Source organism: Mustelus asterias, chromosome 21, assembly GCF_964213995.1.
Source record: "Mustelus asterias chromosome 21, sMusAst1.hap1.1, whole genome shotgun sequence".
NCBI lineage: Eukaryota > Metazoa > Chordata > Chondrichthyes > Carcharhiniformes > Triakidae > Mustelus > Mustelus asterias.
The window spans coordinates 7652824-7674275 of NC_135821.1; the positions used below are offsets into that span (position 1 = coordinate 7652824).

General features: G+C 51.5%; 1 protein-coding gene across 1 annotated transcript in view; it reads right to left on the reverse strand.

Annotated features, from left to right (window-relative positions):
- Positions 1-8210, reverse strand: part of LOC144509506 (uncharacterized) — a 91426-nt gene extending 83216 nt beyond the window's left edge. The window contains 6 exon segments of the mRNA XM_078238412.1: positions 2492-2600; positions 2603-3401; positions 7573-7639; positions 7797-7862; positions 7959-8002; positions 8092-8210. Coding sequence (XP_078094538.1) covers positions 2492-2600; positions 2603-3401; positions 7573-7639; positions 7797-7862; positions 7959-8002; positions 8092-8160 — 1154 coding nt within the window. The 5' untranslated portion in view covers positions 8161-8210.
- Positions 8211-21452: the final 13242 nt, after the last annotated feature.

A 21452-nucleotide genomic window follows, 5' to 3' on the forward strand; every position in this document is an offset into this window, starting at 1 on the left:
AGCCGATACACACGAGAGCTGGAAATAGATAAACATAAACATGCCAACATTCCTGCCTCCATATTCACTCTGGGAAATAGCCGCGTAGGGCGGGCAAAGGGCAGAAAGAGGGAGATAGGTGAGAGGGAGGGAGGGGGGCGGGCACAAGAGAGGGAGGTAGGCGAGAGGGGACACGAGGGAGAGGGTGGTAGGCAAGAGGGGGCACACGAGAGAGGGAAGCAGACGAGAGAGAGGCCAGAGGGGGCATGAGAGAAAAAGAGAGAGGACAGGTGAGAGGAGGTTATGAGAGACAGGTGAGAGAGGCTTATGAGAGACAGGTGAGAGAGGTTATGAGAGACAGGTGAGAGAGGTTATGAGAGACAGGTGAGAGAGGTTATGAGAGACATGTGAGAGAGGTTATGAGAGACAGGTGAGAGAGGTTATGAGAGACAGGTGAGAGAGGTTATGAGAGACAGGTGAGAGAGGTTATGAGAGACAGGTGAGAGAGGTTATGAGAGACAGGTGAGAGAGGTTATGAGAGACAGGTGAGAGAGGTTATGAGAGACAGGTGAGAGAGGGTGAGAGACAGGTGAGAGAGGTTATGGGAGACAGGTGAGAGAGGTTATGGGAGACAGGTGAGAGAGGTTATGGGAGACAGGTGAGAGAGGTTATGGGAGACAGGAGAGAGAGGTTATGGAGACAGGAGAGAGAGGTTATGGGAGACAGGAGAGAGAGGTTATGGGAGACAGGAGAGAGAGGTTATGGGAGACAGGAGAGAGAGGTTATGGGAGACAGGAGAGAGAGGTTATGGGAGACAGGAGAGAGAGGTTATGGGAGACAGGAGAGAGAGGTTATGGGAGACAGGAGAGAGAGGTTATGGGAGACAGGAGAGAGAGGTTATGGGAGACAGGAGAGAGAGGTTATGGGAGACAGGAGAGAGAGGTTATGGGAGACAGGAGAGAGAGGTTATGGGAGAGGAGACAGGAGAGAGAGGTTATGGGAGACAGGAGAGAGAGGTTATGGGAGACAGGAGAGAGAGGTTATGGGAGACAGGAGAGAGAGGTTATGGGAGACAGGAGAGAGAGGTTATGGGAGACAGGAGAGAGAGGTTATGGGAGACAGGAGAGAGAGGTATGGGAGACAGGAGAGAGAGGTTATGGGAGACAGGAGAGAGAGGTTATGGGAGACAGGAGAGAGAGGTTATGGGAGACAGGAGAGAGAGGTTATGGGAGACAGGAGAGAGAGGTTATGGGAGACAGGAGAGAGAGGTTATGGGAGACAGGGAGAGAGGTTATGGGAGACAGGAGAGAGAGGTTATGGGAGACAGGAGAGAGAGGTTATGGGAGACAGGAGAGAGAGGTTATGGGAGACAGGAGAGAGAGGTATGGGAGACAGGAGAGAGAGGTTATGGGAGACAGGAGAGAGAGGTTATGGGAGACAGGAGAGAGAGGTTATGGGAGACAGGAGAGAGAGGTTATGGGAGACAGGAGAGAGAGGTTATGGGAGACAGGAGAGAGAGGTTATGGGAGACAGGAGAGAGAGGTTATGGGAGACAGGAGAGAGAGGTTATGGGAGACAGGAGAGAGAGGTTATGGGAGACAGGAGAGAGAGGTATGGGAGACAGGAGAGAGAGGTTATGGGAGACAGGAGAGAGAGGTTATGGGGAGACAGGAGAGAGAGGTTATGGGAGACAGGAGAGAGAGGTTATGGGAGACAGAGAGAGAGGTTATGGGAGACAGGAGAGAGAGGTTATGGAGACAGGAGAGAGAGGTTATGGGAGGACAGGAGAGAGAGGTTATGGGAGACAGGAGAGAGAGGTTATGGGAGACAGGAGAGAGAGGTTATGGGAGACAGGGAGAGAGAGGTTATGGGAGACAGGAGAGAGAGGTTATGGGAGACAGGAGAGAGGGGGAGACAGGAGAGAGGGGAGACAGGAGAGAGGGGGAGACAGGAGAGAGGGGGAGACAGGAGAGAGGGGAGACAGGAGAGAGGGGGAGACAGGAGAGAGGGGGAGACAGGAGAGAGGGGAGACAGGAGAGAGGGGGAGACAGGAGAGAGGGGGAGACAGGAGAGAGGGGAGACAGGAGAGAGGGGGAGACAGGAGAGAGGGGGAGACAGGAGAGAGGGGGAGACAGGAGAGAGGGGGAGACAGGAGAGAGGGGGAGACAGGGTGAGAGGGGGAGACAGGTGAGAGGGGGAGACAGGTGAGAGGGGAGACAGGTGAGAGGGGGAGACAGGTGAGAGGGGGGAGACAGGTGAGAGGGGGCACACGAGAGAGGGAGGTAGGCGAGGGAATGTGGAGAGAGTGAGAGATAGAAAAATAAAAGGAAAAGGAAACTTTGAGAGAAATGACACAAGCTTTAAAGTGACTGAAGCCTGTGTCCAGGAGGATGGCACTGGAGAATGGCCGGGTCAAAGCCATTGGGGCAAAGCTCCCACCCTATTAAAGGAATGAGCGCTGGAGGCAGGAGTGCTGGACTGACCGAGGTCCGGCAGGGGCCTTCGGACTTACTTATTCACAGCGGCAGATTTCACAAAGTTGTCAGCATTGCAGAACTCTTTGATGGTGACGGTGAGGAGATTAGTCGTCACGTCAGTCACCACCACGTTGGAGCAGGCGACATCTCTGGCCGCCAGTCGGACACGTCGTGTTCCGCGTCCGCCTCCGAGCCGGGGCCGCCAGGAGGCGACCGCCTGCCAGCCGCGGATTCGGGAGGAAGCGACAGATCGAGAGCCTCGGCCTCTCGCCAGTCGGGCACCGTGGGGCTGGGAGAGTCGCTGGGGATCTTGGCCCCGCCATCGCGCGCACCCCCCAACTGCTGCCAATCGCTGCTGGGGGGGAGCGGGTCGCCGGCGTAACGGGGGGCGCAGGGAGGGGCGGGCAGGGGTTCGGGGTGTATTACAGGGCCGCGGATATTGGGCTCAGAGCGCGAGGTGCCAGCGTCGCTCTCCATCCTCCTCTCGTCTCCGATCGCCGTCCGGAAGGATTTATCATAGACGGAAAAGTTATTGAATTTCATGTGTCGAATCTGACTGCGGAGAATACTGTCGCTGAACTTCTTACTCTTGCCGATCACCCGGTTACGGGAAGGGATTTTGGCTTTGCCCAGCGTCTTGCTGCTCTTGTCAATCACCTTCAGGTTGAGGATGATGCGATTCCGTTTGTGTTTCCGAGGCTCCACCTTGCGGTTGATGATCCGGACGGTTTCGGGAAGGGGGAGCTGTGTCCGGCTCTGGCCGCTCAGACCCGGCTGGGGGTCCGCACGCGTCAGGTTCCGCTTGGAAGTGCGATAGCAATGACGGATGTTCTTCTTCAGCTTGTAGGCAGCGAGGCTGCTGGGAATCTTGGCTGCTGATCCGGATCCAGGCTTCACAGAGAAGTGCATCTCTCCAATCCGCAGAGCTTCAGCCTGGGCACGGGCCTGGGGGACAGAGAGAGGCAGACAGCAGTTACAACACAGCAGTTAGTGAGGTCCCGTAACGCAGTGGGTGACTGTCCCTGCCTCTGAGCCAGAAGCTGCGGGTTCGAGTCCCAACCCAGGACTTGATGTCCAAGGAAGGTGCATTCATAACGTGATCCAGAGGTTGGGTGTCAACCCGCAAATCCTTCCAAACATGCCATTGGGTGGCAGTAAGAACGGGATAGATTCCTGGTCAGCCACACTTGATGTGGAATGGCGCCCCCTCAAACTATAACAGACCAGCGACCTGTTCTGGGAATTGCTAGCTATGGAAACAGATGAAAGGTTACCTTAGTCAACAACTGGACTTGGGCAGAGCAGTTTCAAGACAAGGGATAAAGGAACCCAACAGCCAATTCCTCTCGATCAGAAAATCTATCATTGATTCAAATCCCAATTGGCAAACCTCCCTCAAATTTATATATCTGGTGAGAAATAGCAGGGATTAGTTGTGTGAAATATGCAATACACCAGAAACATGGAAAAGAGTTCATGTGTCTGATTATTCAATGATGTATCTAATCACTGCTCCACTAATTCAGTCAGTCTCCCCCAGCCCTGGAAAATATCAGTGCTGATAACCTCTCTCTCAAAATCTCAACCTCAAACCGAGGGGGCGAAAATCCAGAGTGATGCAACTCAACAATTCTAACTTTCCCATCTTAGCTTGCCCCTGAAGATTATCTGTGGCTCGAGTCTGAGCGCGGTTCAGTGACAGGTGGTGGGAACACAATAGCTAAAAGCGGCATTGTTAGGTGTGCACTGCATCAATCCACAAGGAATCACGATCAGGGAGTCAAAGTTCTGGAACTCTCTCAACAGCACCGGGGGAGTATTTACACCACAAAAACTTCATAGAATCCCTACAGTGCAGGAGGGTGCCAATCGGCCCATCGAGTCTGCACCAACTCTCTGACAGAGCATCTTATCCAGGTCCTCTCCCCCTGCCCTATCCCCATAACCCCACACATTTACCATGGCTAACCCATCTAACCTGCACATCTCAGGACACTAAGGGGCAATTTAGCACGGCCAATCCACCTAACCTGCACATCTTTGGAGTGTGGGAGGAAACCGGAGCACCCGGAGGAAACCCACGCAGACACGAGGGAAACGTGCAGACTCCACACGGACAAAGTAGAGTTCTTTTTTAAAAAATTTATTAATGTCACAAGTAGGCTTACACACTGCAATGAAGCTACTGTGAAAATCCCCAAGTCGCCACACTCCGGCGCCTGTTCGGGTACACCGAGGGAGAATTTAACTCGGCCAATGCGCCCTAACCAGCACGTCTTCGGACTGTGGGAGGAAACCCACGCAGACACGGGAAGAACATGCAAACTCCACACAGACAGTGACCCAAGCCAAGAATTGAACCCGGGTACCTGGCGCTGTGAGGCAGCAGCGCTAACCGCTGAGCCACCTAATTGCAGTGGTTCAAGGCAGCAGCTCATCACCACCTTCTCAAGGGGCAATTAGGGATGGGCAATAAATGCTGGGCCCAGCCAGCGACACCCATGTCCCAAGATTAAAAAAAAGAACATTTCTCCCAGAACAGGCTGGTCACTGGGGGAAAGCTGCCTCTCACTATGGGGGTGCAGTGAAGGGGACAACAAACAGAAAAAATACTTTCAAAATCTGATTCGAGACGGCAAGTGCTACAAGAAACCAAGATCACAACCACACCAAACCCCATTCGCAACAATCAACATTTCATCCTGATCATATGATGCCAATTCTCTACTTTGTTTAACAACGATATCTCACAGTTATACGTTCTAGACTGTTCCGCTGTCTGTGGTTGCTGATAGTCCATTAAATTCTTTATACTGAGTTTGGGGGGCTACAGGGATTTGGATCAGAATCCACCCCCTGCCTTTGAGCTCAAAGTCAGAGGGTACCCGTTGTGACTCAGTGGAGGGGTTCGGGTTGGGGTCCCCTCTCTCACCTCTCAATCAGGGGGTTGTTTAAGTTTCACTCCAGGACTCGAGGGCAGAATCCATGTTGGTTGGACAGCAAGGTCATACCTTATCCCCCAAACAACACCGAGCCTGTGGGAGCTTGCTGCATTCCCACACACAAAAAAAAACTTGCATTTCCAGAGCTTCTTCCCTGGCCACAGGACGTCCCAATGGGCTTTACAGCCAACAAAGCACTTTGTGAAGTGTACTCACTCACTGTTCAGATGTAGGAAACGCAGCAGCCAATTTGTGCACAACAAGATCCCACAAACAGCAATAGAACATAGAACATTACAGCGCAGTACAGGCCCTTCGGCCCTCCATGTTGCGCCGACCAGTGAAACCAATCTAAAGCCCATCTAACCTACACTATTCCAATATCATCCATATGTTTATCCAATGACCATTTAAATGCCCTTAACGTGACAACGACCAGCTAAGCTGCTTTGGTGGTGTTGGTTTTGGGGTAAATATTGGAGAGGACATCCAGTTCCTGCTCTTTTCTGCCTTATTAAAAACAAACAACTTGCACTTATATAACATCTCCACTGTAATAAATACCCCAAGGTGCTTCATAGCATCATTATAAAGCAAAATTTGATTTTAAGCCACATATGGAGAGATTAGGACAGGTAGCCAAAAAATTCAATTACAAATTGATTTTTTATCAACAGCATCTTAAAAGGAGGAGACGCAAGAACAATAAAGGGAGGGAATTCCAGAGCTTAGGACCCAAACAACTACAGGAGTTGGGCGGCACAGTGGTTAGCACTGCTGCCTCACAGCGCCAGGGACCCGGGTTTTGATTCCCGGCTTGGGTCACTGTCGTGCGGAGTCTGAACATTCTCCCAGTGTCTGTGTGGGTTTCCTCCGGGTGCTCCGGTTTCCACCCACAGAACAATGATGTGCTGGTTAGGTGGATTGGCCATGCTAAATTGTCCATTAGTGTCGGGAGATTAGCTGGGTAAATATATGGGTTTGTGGGGGTTAGGGCCTGGGTGGGTGCAGGCTTGATGGGCTAAATGGCCTCTGCACTGTAGGGATTCTATGAGTGAACTCCAACAATGGGGCAACTAAAAGCGAGGATGCGCAAAAGCTGGAATTCCTTGGGAAAATGTGAAAGACCCCAGGGTTTTGAAAAAGCTGGGCATTCTCCCCGGTGTCCTGGATAAGCTGGATCACCTCCATCAGCCTCACAGAAACACTTTTATATTTGCTTGTGAGACTGGACCCAGCATTTATTGCCCATCCCCAACTGCCCCTCGAGGAGGTGGTGGTGAGCTGCCTTCTTGAATCACTGCATTCCCTGTGGTGTAGGTACACCCACCGTGCTGTTAGGGAGGGAGTTCCAGGATTTTGACCCAGCGACAGTGAAGGAACGGCCGATATATTTCCACAGTAAGAAGTCTCACAACACCAGGTTAAAGTCCACCAGGTTCATTTAGTGTCACGAGCTTTCAGAGCGCTGCCCCTTCATTAGCTGAGTCCTGATGAAGGAGCAGCACTCCGAAAGCTCGTGATTCCAAATAAACCTGGTGTTGAGAGACTTTTTACCGTGTCCACCCCAATCCAACGCCGGCATCTCCACATCATGGATGTATTTTCAAGTCAGGACGGTGTGGGACTTGGGAGGGGAAAGTGCAGATGGTGGCATATGGACTGTCCTTCTAGATGGTAGCGATCATGGGTTTGGAAGGTGAATATTGGGTCATTAGCGGAATGATGTTTCTGGGAGTTTGCTGTGGGCAAATTGGCTGCTGTTTCCAACATTACAACAATGACTACACTTCACAAAAAGCACCGCAGTGGCTGTAAAGAGGAATCCGGTGATCCTGAAGATTTGGGACATGAATGCACATTCATTTTAAAATTGCAAGCAAGAGACACAAAATATCACCTCCCACATTTTGGGCAATTTACAAGACCAAGCTATGCTGCAAAATGGCAAGGTGCCTTTTTGGTAAACAATAGGCAAAGCAAGACAGAATCAACAGGAATTATGAATTTGTAAATGTATAGGAATCTGCAAAATGCAAACAGAATGATTGTAAAAAAAACCTGCAAACTGGGCCATGAGAACACAGTGTGCTTTCTTGCGTCACTTTGCAAGCACAGACACACAAAAAAAAAACAACACATTTTGATTTTTTTTAAAAATAGCAAAGACTCACTTTCAGCAGGAAGGTTTTGGGTTTGGGGCCTCGCTTCTTCGGGCCGTAAAGCTCCCTCTCCCTCTCTCTGCAAGAAATGCAAAAGGAAAAAAGAGGGGAATGCACAATTTGCTTTATGCATGGCAGAGGCAAGATGTTCTTTATAATATAAAAAAATAAATAAATCCAAAATGGGGGCAGCAAGAGAGCAAAATATATATATATATATATTCCTCCGCCTGTACCTCTGCTCGAAAGCTGCGATTAAACGGGCATCCAAGATGTTCTCCTCTGGTTCCCAAGTGCTATACCTAAAGGAAGAAAGGATTTCATTATTGCACCTTTGCAAATCCCGCATATTTCCTTTTATTTTGCATTTTCTCTCCCTCCCTTGGCCCAGCACTTACTTGATAGCCCATCCTTTCCACTTCACCAGATACTCGATGCGGCCCTGTCAGAAATGCAAAAGGGAAAGGTTAGCGGGGCCGGCGGCTGCATGCACCCGGCGGCTTTTCCTGCATTGCTCTCGGTGCATCCTACCTTGCGGACCCGCCGCTTGATGATCGACTCGGCCGCGAACACCCGCTCTCCCACCGCCGAAAGCTCCATCTTGGCTCCCAGACCCCGCTCCGCACCCAGCCAGCGCGCAGCCGCCGACTGCCCCGCCGCACGTGACCCCCCCCTGCACCGTTGCCAGGGACCTAGACCCGCCCCGGCGGCGGTTGCTAGGGACCCGCGGCCCCCCCCGGCGGCGGTTGCTAGGGACCCGCGCCCCCCCCCCCGGCGGCGGTTGCTAGGGACAGGGACTTCTGTCCCGGGACTGCAAATGGGTTTGCAAAAGGTCCCGGCTTGCAGGCTGGATGCAGCCCCGGATTGCAGCGATTGAGGCCGGGGAAGGGAGCGGGCTGGCGGCGGAGGGTTCAGCATCTCCCCCCGCACTCGGTGCAATATTCCCCTGCTGCCTGCATTGCCCTGTGTTTGCATTCGAGATCAAAGTCCAGTCTGCAGGGAGATAAGGCCACTCATTCATTCAGCCCAACCAAATTCACCCCCAAAATTACAGGAATGTGCAATAGCCCAATCACACTCAATCATTGCATCTATTCTGCAAAATGCCAAATAAATCATTGCAGCACACAATGAGATTGCAATTTAAAGTTTATTTATTAGCATCACAAGTAAGGCTTACATTAACACTGCAATGAAGTTGCTGTGAAAATCCCCAAGTCGCCACACTCCTGTTCGGGTCAATGCACCCTAACCAGCACGTCTTTTGGACTGTGGGAGGAAACCAGAGCACCCGGAGGAAACCCACGCGGACACGGGGAGAACGCGCAAACTCCACACACACAGTGACCCAAACCGGGAATCGAACCCAGGTCCCTGGCGCTGTGAGGCAGCAGTGCCAACCATCGTGCCACCCCCAAATACGACAGGGTAGTGGGATGATTAATTTAGAACATAAGAACTAGGAGCAGGAGTGGGCCATCTGACCCCTCGAGCCTGCTCCGCCATTCAATAAAATCATGGCTGATCTTTTTGTGGACTCAGCTCCACTTACCCGCCCGCTCACCATAACCCTTAATTCCTTTACTGTTCAAAAATTTATCTATCCTTGCCTTAAAAACATTCAATGAGGTAGCCTCAACTGCTTCACTGGGCAGGGAATTCCACAGATTCACAACCCTTTGTGTGAAGAAGTTCCTCCTCAACTCAGGTCTAAATCTGCTTCCCCTTATTTTGAGGCCATGCCCCTAGTTCTAGTTTCACCCACCAGTGGAAACAACTTCCCTGCTTCTATCTTATCTATTCCCTTCATAATCTTATGTTTCTATAAGATTTCCCCTCATTCTTCTGAATTCCAATGAGTATAGTCCCAGGCTACTCAGTTGGGTTGATTTGGTCCTCTGAGGACTCGGGTGTTGGAATTAGCTTTAAAAATTCATAATCTTAATATTCCAAAGTATTGAACCTCTCTCATTTGCACACTCTTCATGCTCGCTACACAGATGGCTTTCCGAGCTATTTTGCATCCTTAGCAAATTGAACAACTATTCATCAGTCCCTTCATCCAAATCATTGAAATAATTTGTAAATAGTTGAAGACCCAGCACTGATCCATGTGGCACTCCACAGTTTACCACTAGCAAACCTGAAAAAGATCCATATATCCTTACTCTAGCTCCTGTTGGTTAACCCAACCCTCCATCCATGCTAATGTGTTGCCCCCTACACTATGACCTCTTATTTTGTGAAGTAAACTTTGATGTGGGACCTTATCCGATGCCTTTTCGAAATCCAGATGCACCACATCTACAGGCTCCCCTTTATCCACCTTGCTTGTTACTTCCCAAAATAGCCTCGAATTATTAGTCAGACACAATTGCCCTTTCACGAAACCATGTCGACTCTGCCTGATTGTGTTCTGATTTTCTAAATGTCCCGCTACTCCTTCTTTAATAATGGATTCAAGCGTTTTCCCAACGAGAGATGTTAGGCTAACTGGCCTCTCTTTTCCTGGTTTCTGTTTACCTTCTGTCTTGGATAGAGGCGTTGCATCTGTGATTTTCCAATCTGCTGGGACCTTTCCAGAATGTAGGCAATTTTGGAAAATTACAACCAAACATCTGCTATACTTGCAGCCATTTCATTAAAAACCTACAGATACAAACCATCAGATCCAGAGATTTGGTTTTAAAGATTTTACTAATATCTCTTTCCAGAAATTGAGATTGTTTTAAGTTCCTCCCTCCCTCTTACCTCTTTTCAAATATTCTTGGGATATTTTTGTGTCTTCTAACGTGAAGACAGATGCAAAGTATCTGCTCCACCTTTCCAAGGAAACCGTTACGAATTCTGTAGATTCATTCCCTAAGCGATCAAAACTCACTTTAGCTACTTTTTTCCTTTTTAAAATATTTGTAGAAACTCCGACTCTTTTTATATTCCTAGCTAGCTTTTCTTCACACTCTAATAATCTTACTTTATGTTTAAGTCATCCTTAGATAGTTTCTAAAATCCGTCTAACCTTCTGACCAACCATTAATCTTCGGAGAATCGTACATTGGTTCTTTCAGTTTGATACTATCTTTAATTCCTTTAGTTGTTGGCGCAGCCTTCTCTTGTAGTCTTTCATTCTCACTGGATTACGTGTGAAATATGTCATCAAATGTCCTCTACCAGTCCACCCCTTAACTTAATTTCCCAGTTCACTTTTGCCAACTCTATCTTCAAACATTATAATTATGTTTATTGAGGTTTCTGACACTAGACACTAGTCCTAGACCCACACATCTCACCCTCAAACTGAATGTGAAATTCTATCATGTTATGATCACAATTGCTTCTTTATTAAGCTAATCTCTCACTACTAATGCCATCCTTAATTGAAGAGGTAACTTCCTGTCCTTCCAAAATACCCTTGAATATTTAGGTCCCAGCCTTGGTCACCTTGCAACCATATCTCTGAAATTATCAAGTCATACACACTTGTTTCTATTTGTGCTATCAATTCAGGGAGGCGATTGCCCAGTGGAATTATCGCTAGACTATTAATCCAGAAACTCAGCTAATGTTCTGGAGGCTCGGGTTCCAATCCCGCCACTGCAGATGGTGGAATTTGAATTCAATAAAAATATCTGGAATTAAGAATCTACTGATGACCCATTGTCGATTGTCGGAAAGACCCATCTGGGTCACTAATGTTTCTTTAGGAAAGGAAATCTACCATCCTTACCCAGTCTGGCCTACAGGGGATTTTCACAGTAACTTCATTGCAATGTTAATGTAAGCCTCCTTGTGACACTAATAAATAAACTTAAAACTTACATGTGACTCCAGAGCCACAGCAATGTGGTTGATTCTTAATTGCCCTCTGAATTGGCCGAGCAAACTATTCAGTTCAAGGGTGACAAGGGATGGGCAATAAATGCTGGACAGCCAGTGACACCAATGTCCCACGAACAAATAAAAAAATTTGCCCAGATTGTTAGGAATGCTGTGCATATTGATGGATTGGTCATGCTAAATTGCCCCTTAGTGTCCAAAGATGAACACATAGGAACGCAGGAATTAGGAGCAGAAGTAGGCAAATTCAGCTCTTCATTCAATCAGATCATGGCTGATCTCTCCCTTGTCTCAAATCCACCTCCCCACCGGTTCCCATATCTTCTCAGCCCTTTTTTATTAGAGCTAGGTGGATTGGCCACGGTAAGTGCACAGGGTTACAGGGATAGGGCGGGGGGTGGACCTGGGTAAGATGTACTTTTGGAGAGGCAGTGCTAACCCGATGGGCTGAATGGCCTCCTTCTGCACTGTAGGGATTCTATGGATATTCAGATAGGGCCTTTAATCCTGTCTCTTTACAATTCTTGAGAATTCTGCCCTTATCTGCTAGTGCACTTGACCTAATACACCCGGACCCATCCTGTCATACTCTGGTTACCCTTACTGATGTCTCTATTACCTTGTCCTTTCTCTTTAATTTACCACATCGCCCCTCTTGTGACTCCCCTCCCCCCACTATTTAGTTTAAAGCTCTCTCTATCCCTCCAGTTATACGACTCGCTAGAACATTGGGTGGCACGGTAGCACAGTGGTAGCACAGCTCCAGGGACCCGGGTTCGATTCCCGGCTTGGGTCACTGTCTGTGTGGAGTTTGCACATTCTCTTCGTGTCTGCATGGGTTTCCTCCGGGTGCTCCGGTTTCCTCCCACAGTCCAAAGATGTGTGGGTTAGGTTGATTGGCCATGCTAAAATTGCTCCTTAGTGTCCTGAGATGTGTAGGTTAGAGGGATTAGTGGATAAATATGTAGGGATAGGATAGGGCCTGGGTGGGATTGTGGTCGGTGCAGACTCGATGGGCCAAATGGCCTCTTTCTGCACTGTAGGGTATCTATGATCTATGATTGGTCCCAGCATGGGTCAGGTGATGGCCGTTCCAACGTTACAGCACCCTCTTTCCCCAGGACTAGTGCCAATGTCCCATAAACCAAAACCCATCCCTCCCATTCCATCCTTTGAGCCAACTCTCAGATCTTATTTACCCAATGACGCGTAAGAGGCAAGTGTTTTACACAGAGGGGGCAGTAAGTGCCTGGAAAGCGCTGCCTGGGAGGGTGGTAGAAGCGGATTGTCTCACATCCTTTAAAAAGTACCTGGATGAGCACTTGGCATATCGTGGGTGGCAGTGTGGCGCAGTGGTCACAGCGCCAGGGACCCAGGTTCGATTCCAGCCTCAGGTGACTGTCTGCGGAGTTTGTACGTTCTCCCCGTGTCTGCGTGGGTTTCCTCCGGGTGCTCCGGTTTCCTCCCACAGTCTGTTGGTTAGGTTCATTGACCCGAACAGGCGCTGCAATGTGGCGACTAGGGCAATTTCGTAGTAACTTCATTGCAGTGTTAATGTAAGCCATACTTTACTCATAACATTCAGGGCTCTGGGCCAAGTGCTGGTAAATGGGATTAGGTAGGAGTTCAGGGGTTTTTGTGTAGCAGTGCAGACTCGATGGGCCAAAGGGCCTCTTCTGCACTGTGTGATTCTGTGATTCGATGCCAATCCTCTCACGGTAACAATCCAGAGACCGTTATCTTTGTGACTGTTTTCTAATGTATCGTTTTCTGCTTTTGTTCTTCAAACTGGTGCCTCTGACAGTGTGGTACTCCCTCAGCACTGACCCTCTGACAGTGCGGCACTCCCTCAGTACTAACCCTCTGACAGTGTGGTACTCCCTCAGTACTGACCCTCTGACAGTGCGGCACTCCCTCAGTACTGACCCTCTGACAGTGCGGCACTCCCTCAGTACTGACCCTCTGACAGTGCGGCACTCCCTCAGTACTGACCCTCTGGTAGTGCGGCACTCCCTCAGTACTGACCCTCTGGCAGTGCGGCACTCCCTCAGTACTGACCCTCTGACAGTGCGGCACTCCCTCAGTACTGACCCTCTGAGAGTGCAGCACTCCCTCAGTACTGACCCTCTGACAGAGCGGCACTACCTCAGTACTGACCCTCTGACAGTGCAGTGCTCCATCAGTACTGACCCTCTGACAGTGCGGCAGACCCTCAGCACTGACCCTCTGACAGTGCGGCACTACCTCAGTACTGACCCTCTGACAGTGCAGTGCTCCCTCAGTACTGACCCTCTGACAGTGCGGCACTCCCTCTGTACTGATCCTCTGACAGAGCGGCACTACCTCAGTACTGACCCTCTGACAGTGCGGCAGACCCTCAGTACTGAGCCATGGACAGTGCAGCACTCCCCCGTACTGACCCTCTGACAATGCAGCACTCCCTCAGCACTGACCCTCTGACAGTGCAGCACTCCCTAAGCACTGACCCTCTGACAGTGCGGCCCTCCCTCAGTACTGACCCTCTGACAGTGCGGCACTCCCTCAGTACTGACCCTCTGACAGTGCGGCACTCCCTCAGTACTGACCCTCTGACAGTGCGGCACTCCCTCAGTACTGACCCTCTGACAGTGCGGCACTCCCTCAGCACTGACCCTCTGACAGTGCGGCACTCCCTCAATACTGACCCTCTGACAGTGCGGCACTCCCTCAGCACTGACCCTCTGACAGTGCGGCACTCCCTCAGTACTGACCCTCTGACAGTGCGGCACTCCCTCAGTACTGACCCTCTGACAATGCGGCACTCCCTCAGTACTGACCCTCTGACAGTGCGGCACTCCCTCAGCACTGACCCTCTGACAGTGCGGCACTCCCTCAATACTGACCCTCTGACAGTGCGGCACTCCCTCAGCACTGACCCTCTGACAGTGCGGCACTCCCTCAGTACTGACCCTCTGACAGTGCGGCACTCCCTCAGTACTGACCCTCTGACAATGCGGCACTCCCTCAGTACTGACCCTCTAACAGTGCGGCACTCCCTCAATACTGACCCTCTGACAGTGCGGCACTCCCTAAGCACTGACCCTCTGACAGTGCGGACCCTCTTTGTGGGAGAGGGAAGAAATCAAGATGTGTGTGTGAGTCTGTGGATGTCTGTGTGGGTGGGTGTGTGAGTGTGTGGGTCCGTGGGTGTCTGTGTGTGTGGAGGGGTGTGTGTGAGTGGGTCTGTGTGTGTGTGTGGGAGGGTGTGTGGGTCTGTTGTGTGTGTGTGTGTGTGAGTGGGTGTCTGTGGGTGTGTGTGTGTGGGGGGGTGTGGGTCTGTGTGTGTGGATGTCTGTGGGACTGTGTGTGGGTGTGTGTGTGTATGTGGGGGGGATGTGAGTGTGGGTCTGTGTGTGTGTGTGTGGGGATGTGTGGGTCTGTGTGTGAGTGTGTCAGTGTGGGTGTGTGTGAGTGTGGGTCTGTGTGTGTGGGGGGTGTGTGTGAGTGTGGGTCTGTGTGTGAAGAGCATTAGGAAGGAATAAATACAAGTCAGGCAACAAAGACAAAGTTTATTTTATTTGGCTACATTTGTAACAGGCAAAGTTTCAGATTCAGCAGCATCTTGATGTTGGACACACAGGGGAACGGTCCCTGATCCTACACAACTAACTGTGCAAAAACATCGCGTTAACACTTGGCTCCGACTGAGGGCAGTTTCAGTGACCCAGTGGCGGATGCCGGTAGCCTCAACAGGAGAGCCTTGCCAGAGTTCAGCGTTCCTTTTCTTTGGTCTCTGCTCAAACTCTGCCACAAGTAACGACATTCACTGCGTGTGTGTGGGTTCAGACTCAAAATTAACGCACCCTCGGCCAGTCTTACCATCAATTATCTCCGGCTCATTGGTGTTCTGGGACATCACCACTGTCCACTGGGGTAGGGGCGAGTGAGAAAACTAACCCTCACCCCTTCCAGCCCATCAACCCTTCCCAAAGCCCCCCCCCCCCCACTGTGACCAGACTTGGGTCACTGTCTGTGTGGAGTTTGCACGTTCTCCCCGTGTCTGCGTGGGTTTCCTCCGGGTGCTCTGGTTTCCTCCCACAGTCCGAAAGACCTGCTGGTTAGGTGGATTGACCCGAACAGGCGCCGGAGTGTGGCGACCAGGGGGATTTCACAGTAACTTCATTGCAGTGTTAATGTCAGCCTTACTTGGGACTAATAAATAAACTTCAACTTAAGACATTCCCTCCAATTTCCCCAACAGGCACCCTCTCCCCCATAAGTGAAGCTTTAAATGTAAATATTTAGTTATTAGTTAATCTCAAAGATTCACTTTGTGCGGGAGATGAACTGTTGGGACCTCGATAAAACTCTGAAGGTGACAAGTTAAAAACCAAGGAGGTTCGTAAAAAGGCAACGGGATACTTGAAATTATTAAACGGGGGTTAAAGTACAGAAGCTAGGGAAGGTTTTACTGATATTTATAAATCACTGGTCAGGGCTGAGCTGGGGCCCTCAGTCCAATTCCAGACCCCACACTCCAGGAAGGATGTTGTGGTCTTAGAATCATCATAGAATCCCTACAGTGTAGAAGGAGGCCATTTGGCCCATCGAGTCTGCACTGACTCTTACCTAGGCTCACCTCGTAATCCCACGTATTAACCCAGCTAATCCCCCTAACCTGATTTACACATCTTTGGACACTAAAAGGCAATTTAGCATGGCCAATCCACCAAACCTACACATCTTTGGACACCAAGGGGCAATTTACCATGGCCAATCCACTAACCTCCATGGCCAATCCACTAACCTGCACATCTTTGGACACTAAGGGGCAATTTAACATGGCCAATCCACCAAACCTACACATCTTTAGACACCAAGGGGCAATTTACCATGGCCAATCCACTAACCTGCACATCTTTGGACACTAAGGGGCAATTTAACATGGCCAATCCACCAAACCTACACATCTTTGGACACCAAGGGGCAATTTACCATGGCCAATCCACTAACCTGCGCATCTTTGGACACTAAGGGGCAATTTAGCATGGCCAATCCACTAACCTGCGCATCTTTGGACACTAAGGGGCAATTTACCATGGCCAATCCCCCTAACCTACACATCTTCGGACACTAAGGGGCAATTTAACATGGCCAATCCACCAAACCTACACATCTTTGGACACCAAGGGGCAATTTACCATGGCCAATCCACTAACCTGCGCATCTTTGGACACTAAGGGGCAATTTAGCATGGCCAATCCACTAACCTGCGCATCTTTGGACACTAAGGGGCAATTTAGCATGGCCAATCCCCCTAACCTACACATCTTTGGACACCAAGGGGCAATTTATCATGGCCAACCCACCTAACCTGCACATCTTTTGGAGTGTGGGCGGAAACCGGAGCACCCGGAGGAAACCCACACAGACACGGGGAGAAACTCCATACAGACAGTGAGCCGAGGCTGGGAATCGAACCCGGGTCCCTGGTGCTGTGAGGCAGCAGTGCTAACCACTGTGCCACCGTGCCTAGGAGAGGCCACAGAGGAGGCCATCAGGGAGCAGGCATGAGAGGCTTCAGTCAATGTGGAGAGACTGGAGAAGCTGGGATTGTTCTCCCCGGAGCAGGAGAAGGTCAAGGATAAATTGCATAGAAATGGTCAAAATTATGGAGGGTTTTTATAGAGTGAATGGGAAGAGAGCGCCTCCAGTGGCTGGAGGGTTGGTAACGAGAGGGACAGAGATCAAAGACAATTGGGAAATAAATCAGAGCAGCGATAAGCAGTGGCTTTTACACAACACGATATGGAAGCCCGATCTGAAAAGGGCGGCGGAAGCAGATTCAATAATAACTTTCAAAAAAGAATTGGAAAAAAAAACTTGAAATGGAGACATTTCTTTATTCATTCATGGGACATGGGCGTCGCTGGCTGGGCCAGCATTTATTGCCCATCCCTAATTGCCCTTGGAGGGCAGTTGGGAGTCAACCACATTGCTGTGGCTCTGGAGTCTCACGTAGGCCAGACCGGGTAAGGACGGCAGATTTCCTTCCCTAAAGGACATTAGTGACCCAGATGGGTTTTTCCGACAATGGGTCATCAGTAGATTCTAGATATTTTTAATTGAATTCAAATTCCACCATCTGCCGTGGCGGGATTCGAACCCGGGTCCCCAGAACATTAGCTGAGTTTCTGGATTAATAGTCTAGCGGTAATACCACTAGGCTATCGCCTCCCCCGTGGAGAAAGAGCAGGGACATGACCAGTGGTACAACCTCCTCCTGGTTAGGACGGTGTGCTGCCCAAATTCGCGGTTCTGCACTGGCCTCTCCCTGGGAAGACTCTCCCTGGGAAGACTCTCCCTGGGAAGACTCTCCCTGGGAAGACTCTCCCTGGGAAGACTCTCCCTGGGACTCAGCCCTGTGGCCTCGGCTGCTCTGAAATGACGGCCAATTCTCAAAGGGGCAGCAATACGGCTTCAGGAAAAGCAGCAATGAAGACCAAAAAAAGAGAAAAAAGTCAGCTCGACTGGAGAGGAGAGGATAGCATCGGAGCGATGGGAGTGGGGTTGAGAATCTGTGAACTGGAACTCCAGCAAAGCCCTGCACCAAAGCTGGGATCATTGGGACCCTTCCCATTGCCAAACCTCTCAATGACCATCAGATCAGAAGAACATCACCAAAGGGACCGGATATTTGGAAAGTTCTTCCCCAAGAGGTTGCGGAGTGTGGGGGATAACTGGAGTTTTCAGGAGTGAGGATTTTGCTGAGTCGGGGGACGTGGAACAAAGACTGGGAAATGGAATCAATCGGGATTTAACTGAATGGCGGAACAGGCCAGAGGGGCTGAATGGCCTCCTCCTGTTCCTCACAGCAAACTCCCACAAACAGCAATCAGGCTGTGGCCGAGGGTGTCTGTTCCGGGGAAACGATTGGCTCCAGGAGACTGGGGAAGACATGCCCCCAGCCCTGAGACAGCAGCCGTGGGGTCTTTGGCATCCCCCCCCGCCCCGAGAGAGCAGCCAGTCTCATCCGAGAGACGGCACCTCCGACAGTCCAGCATTCCCTCAGTACCGCGCTGGCAGTGTGAGCTGGAGTCACCCTCAAGCCCAGAACCTTCTGACCCAGAGGTTAGAATGCAACAAAGCACAGATTCGGGATGGGGCAATGTGATATTCACGGGGGGGGGGGGGGGGGGGGGAAGAAGAGAGGCAGATCTAGGGCTGGTTGAGGGAGGTGGGACGGCGTTGGGGGGGGACACACACTAGGGGTTCTGTGAACAAAGGTGGTGGGGAGGGGGGGTAACAGGCCAGTCGGAGGCATCTCCTGTAGGAGGGAAGAGGAAGTTGGGGAAATTCCAGGAGGGGCAGAGAGCGGTTTCGGAGGATGGTTTACGAGGAAACGGTTTTGGGGTTTAGAACCCCTGACACACACAATCCCCGGGGAGAGTCACTGCCTCTCCCGGCCAAAGGTCTTTAAGGGCAGTTTGCAATGGGTGACATCTCCTGTTTAGGCTAACGGCCCCACACACCCACACACCAGTGCAACCATTCACTTATTTACAATATATTTACAGCATACTCACCGGAGCTTGACACAAATACACTGCCCATGGCCCAAAAAGCCAAAGTACACTCACATCATCAGGATTTTCAGATCAGTCTGTACACACGATCCAACAATCTCCAGTGCAAATATTCTTCAAGACGGTTAACATCGGAAAGCAGCTACGCAAAGAGGGGGGAGCGAGGGGAAGGGGGGTACAGCGAGAGAGAGAGAGGGCGGGGAGAGTGAGAGCGAGAGAGGGCAGGGAGAGTGAGAGCGAGAGAGAGAGGGCAGGGAGAGTGAGAGCGAGAGAGAGAGGGCAGGGAGAGTGAGAGCGAGAGAGAGAGGGCAGGGAGAGTGAGAGCGAGAGAGAGAGGGCAGGGAGTGAGAGGGCAGGGAGAGTGAGAGCGAGAGAGAGAGGGCAGGGAGAGTGAGAGCGAGAGAGAGAGAGGGCAGGGAGAGTGAGAGCGAGAGAGAGAGGGCAGGGAGAGTGAGAGCGAGAGAGAGAGGGCAGGGAGAGTGAGAGCGAGAGAGAGAGGGCAGGGAGAGTGAGAGCGAGAGAGAGAGGGTAGGGAGAGTGAGAGCGAGAGAGAGAGGGTAGGGAGAGTGAGAGCGAGAGAGAGAGGGTAGGGAGAGTGAGAGCGAGAGAGAGAGGGTAGGGAGAGTGAGAGCGAGAGAGAGGGTAGGGAGCGTGACAGAGAAATCAGGACATGCGTGTGGGTGGGTGTGTGTGGGGGTGGGTGTGCATGTGTGTCTGTGTGTGTGTGGGTGTCCATGTGCGTGTGCTTGTGGGTATGTGTGTGTGAGTGAGAGAGAGGGGTGGGGAGAGAGAGAGAGCAGCAAGTGAGGGGTGGGTGCAAGTGAGAGAGAGGGGCGGGTGGAGAGGATAGCGTGAATGAGTGAGTGAGCGACAGCCTCGGGTAGATGGCAAATCTGACAACGGGAAGGTTTGAAATGTGAGATGGAGGAAGACACACACACGGTGGAATTCTCCCGCCCGCCACGGGGACGGTTGCGCGCGCGACACGCAACAGGCCTAAGGTCCGTTGGCCTCAGGTGGGATTTTCCAGTCTGGGGGTGAGCGCGGCTGGAAAATCCCACCCAGAGAGGGGAGTAAAAAAGAAAGAGGAGAAAGGAGGGAGAGAGAGAGAGAGAATGAGTGAGTGGGAGATAAAGACAGGGAGGGTGAGAGAAATTGACAGACCGGCGTTTATATCGAGACGTGAGATGTCTCTCAGAGTGAGTGGGGGACCTCAGTTTAACGTTCAGTCTGAGGGGTAAACACAGCCACGCTCAAACTGGCTCCGAGCCACAGGGCGGTGACGCGAGCAGTGACTGTGCGGCTGTTATAACCACCCCAGCACACAGCACAAGGCTGCAAACACTCAGCCACGCTGATATAAACTGGCCCCAGGGGCGTCCCATTGCCGCGCGCACAGCCTGTACTCAGTCCCCAGCAATCCACTCCTGTCCCTGAACAATGTTTGGGCTCAGATCAGGAACAGTGGGCGTGCTGCATTGTGAGTTTGTTACTCAGTGACTGAGTGCAGACTCGGAGAGAGCTCCGCGGGACCCCACACATTGGGACGATTCCATTCCATCACCCCGGGATTCCCGGTCTGTCTGTGTAAGACCTCGGACTGTCCCATGCCAAACAGCATCATGTCCCCCACAGGGCACACACTTCCCGGACTAAACTCTTCATGGCAATAAGACAATAACGCTGGAATATTTAAACTCTTGGACTGAGGTAGGATCACACTCACCATCACGAGGAAATCTCAGTTATCTTTATCCCATTGTGCTCCCTGTAACCCACCTCCCCTCATCCCCCCCAAACTCTCTCCCCACTCCCCTCCCCCCAAAACTCTCTCCCCCACTCCCCTCCCCCCAAAACTTTCTCCCCCACTCTCCTCCCCCCAAACTCTCTCCCCCACTCCCCCAAAACCCTCTCCCCCACTCCCCCCAAACTCTCTCCCCCACTCCCTTCCCTCTGTCTCCCCTCATCAAACTCTCTCCCCCACTCCCCTGTCCCCCCAAACTCTCTCCCCCACTTCCCTCCCCCCAAGCTCTCTCCCCCACTCCCCCCGTCTCCCCCAAACTCTCTCCCCCACTCCCCTCCCAACTCTCTCCCCCACTCCCTTCCCTCTGTCCCCCCTCATCAAACTCTCTCCCCCACTCCCGTCCCCCCAAACTCTCTCCCCAATTCCCCCCCGCACCTCCATCAAACTCTCTCCCCCACTCCCCTCCCTCTGTCCCCCCAAACTCTCTGACCCACTGCCCTCCCCCTGTCCCCCAAACTCACTCCCCCACTCTCCTCCCTCTGTCCCCCAAACTCTCTCCCCCACTCCCCTCCCCTGTCCCCCGCAAACTCTCTCCCCCACTCCCCTCCCCTGTCCCCCGCAAACTCTCTCCCCCACTTCCCTTCCCTGCTCCCCCAAAACTCTCTCCATCCCCCCTCCCTCTCCCCCATCACTGCCCTGCTCTCTCCTCCTTCTGCCCATCTCCCCTCCCCATCCCGGGGCCCCCT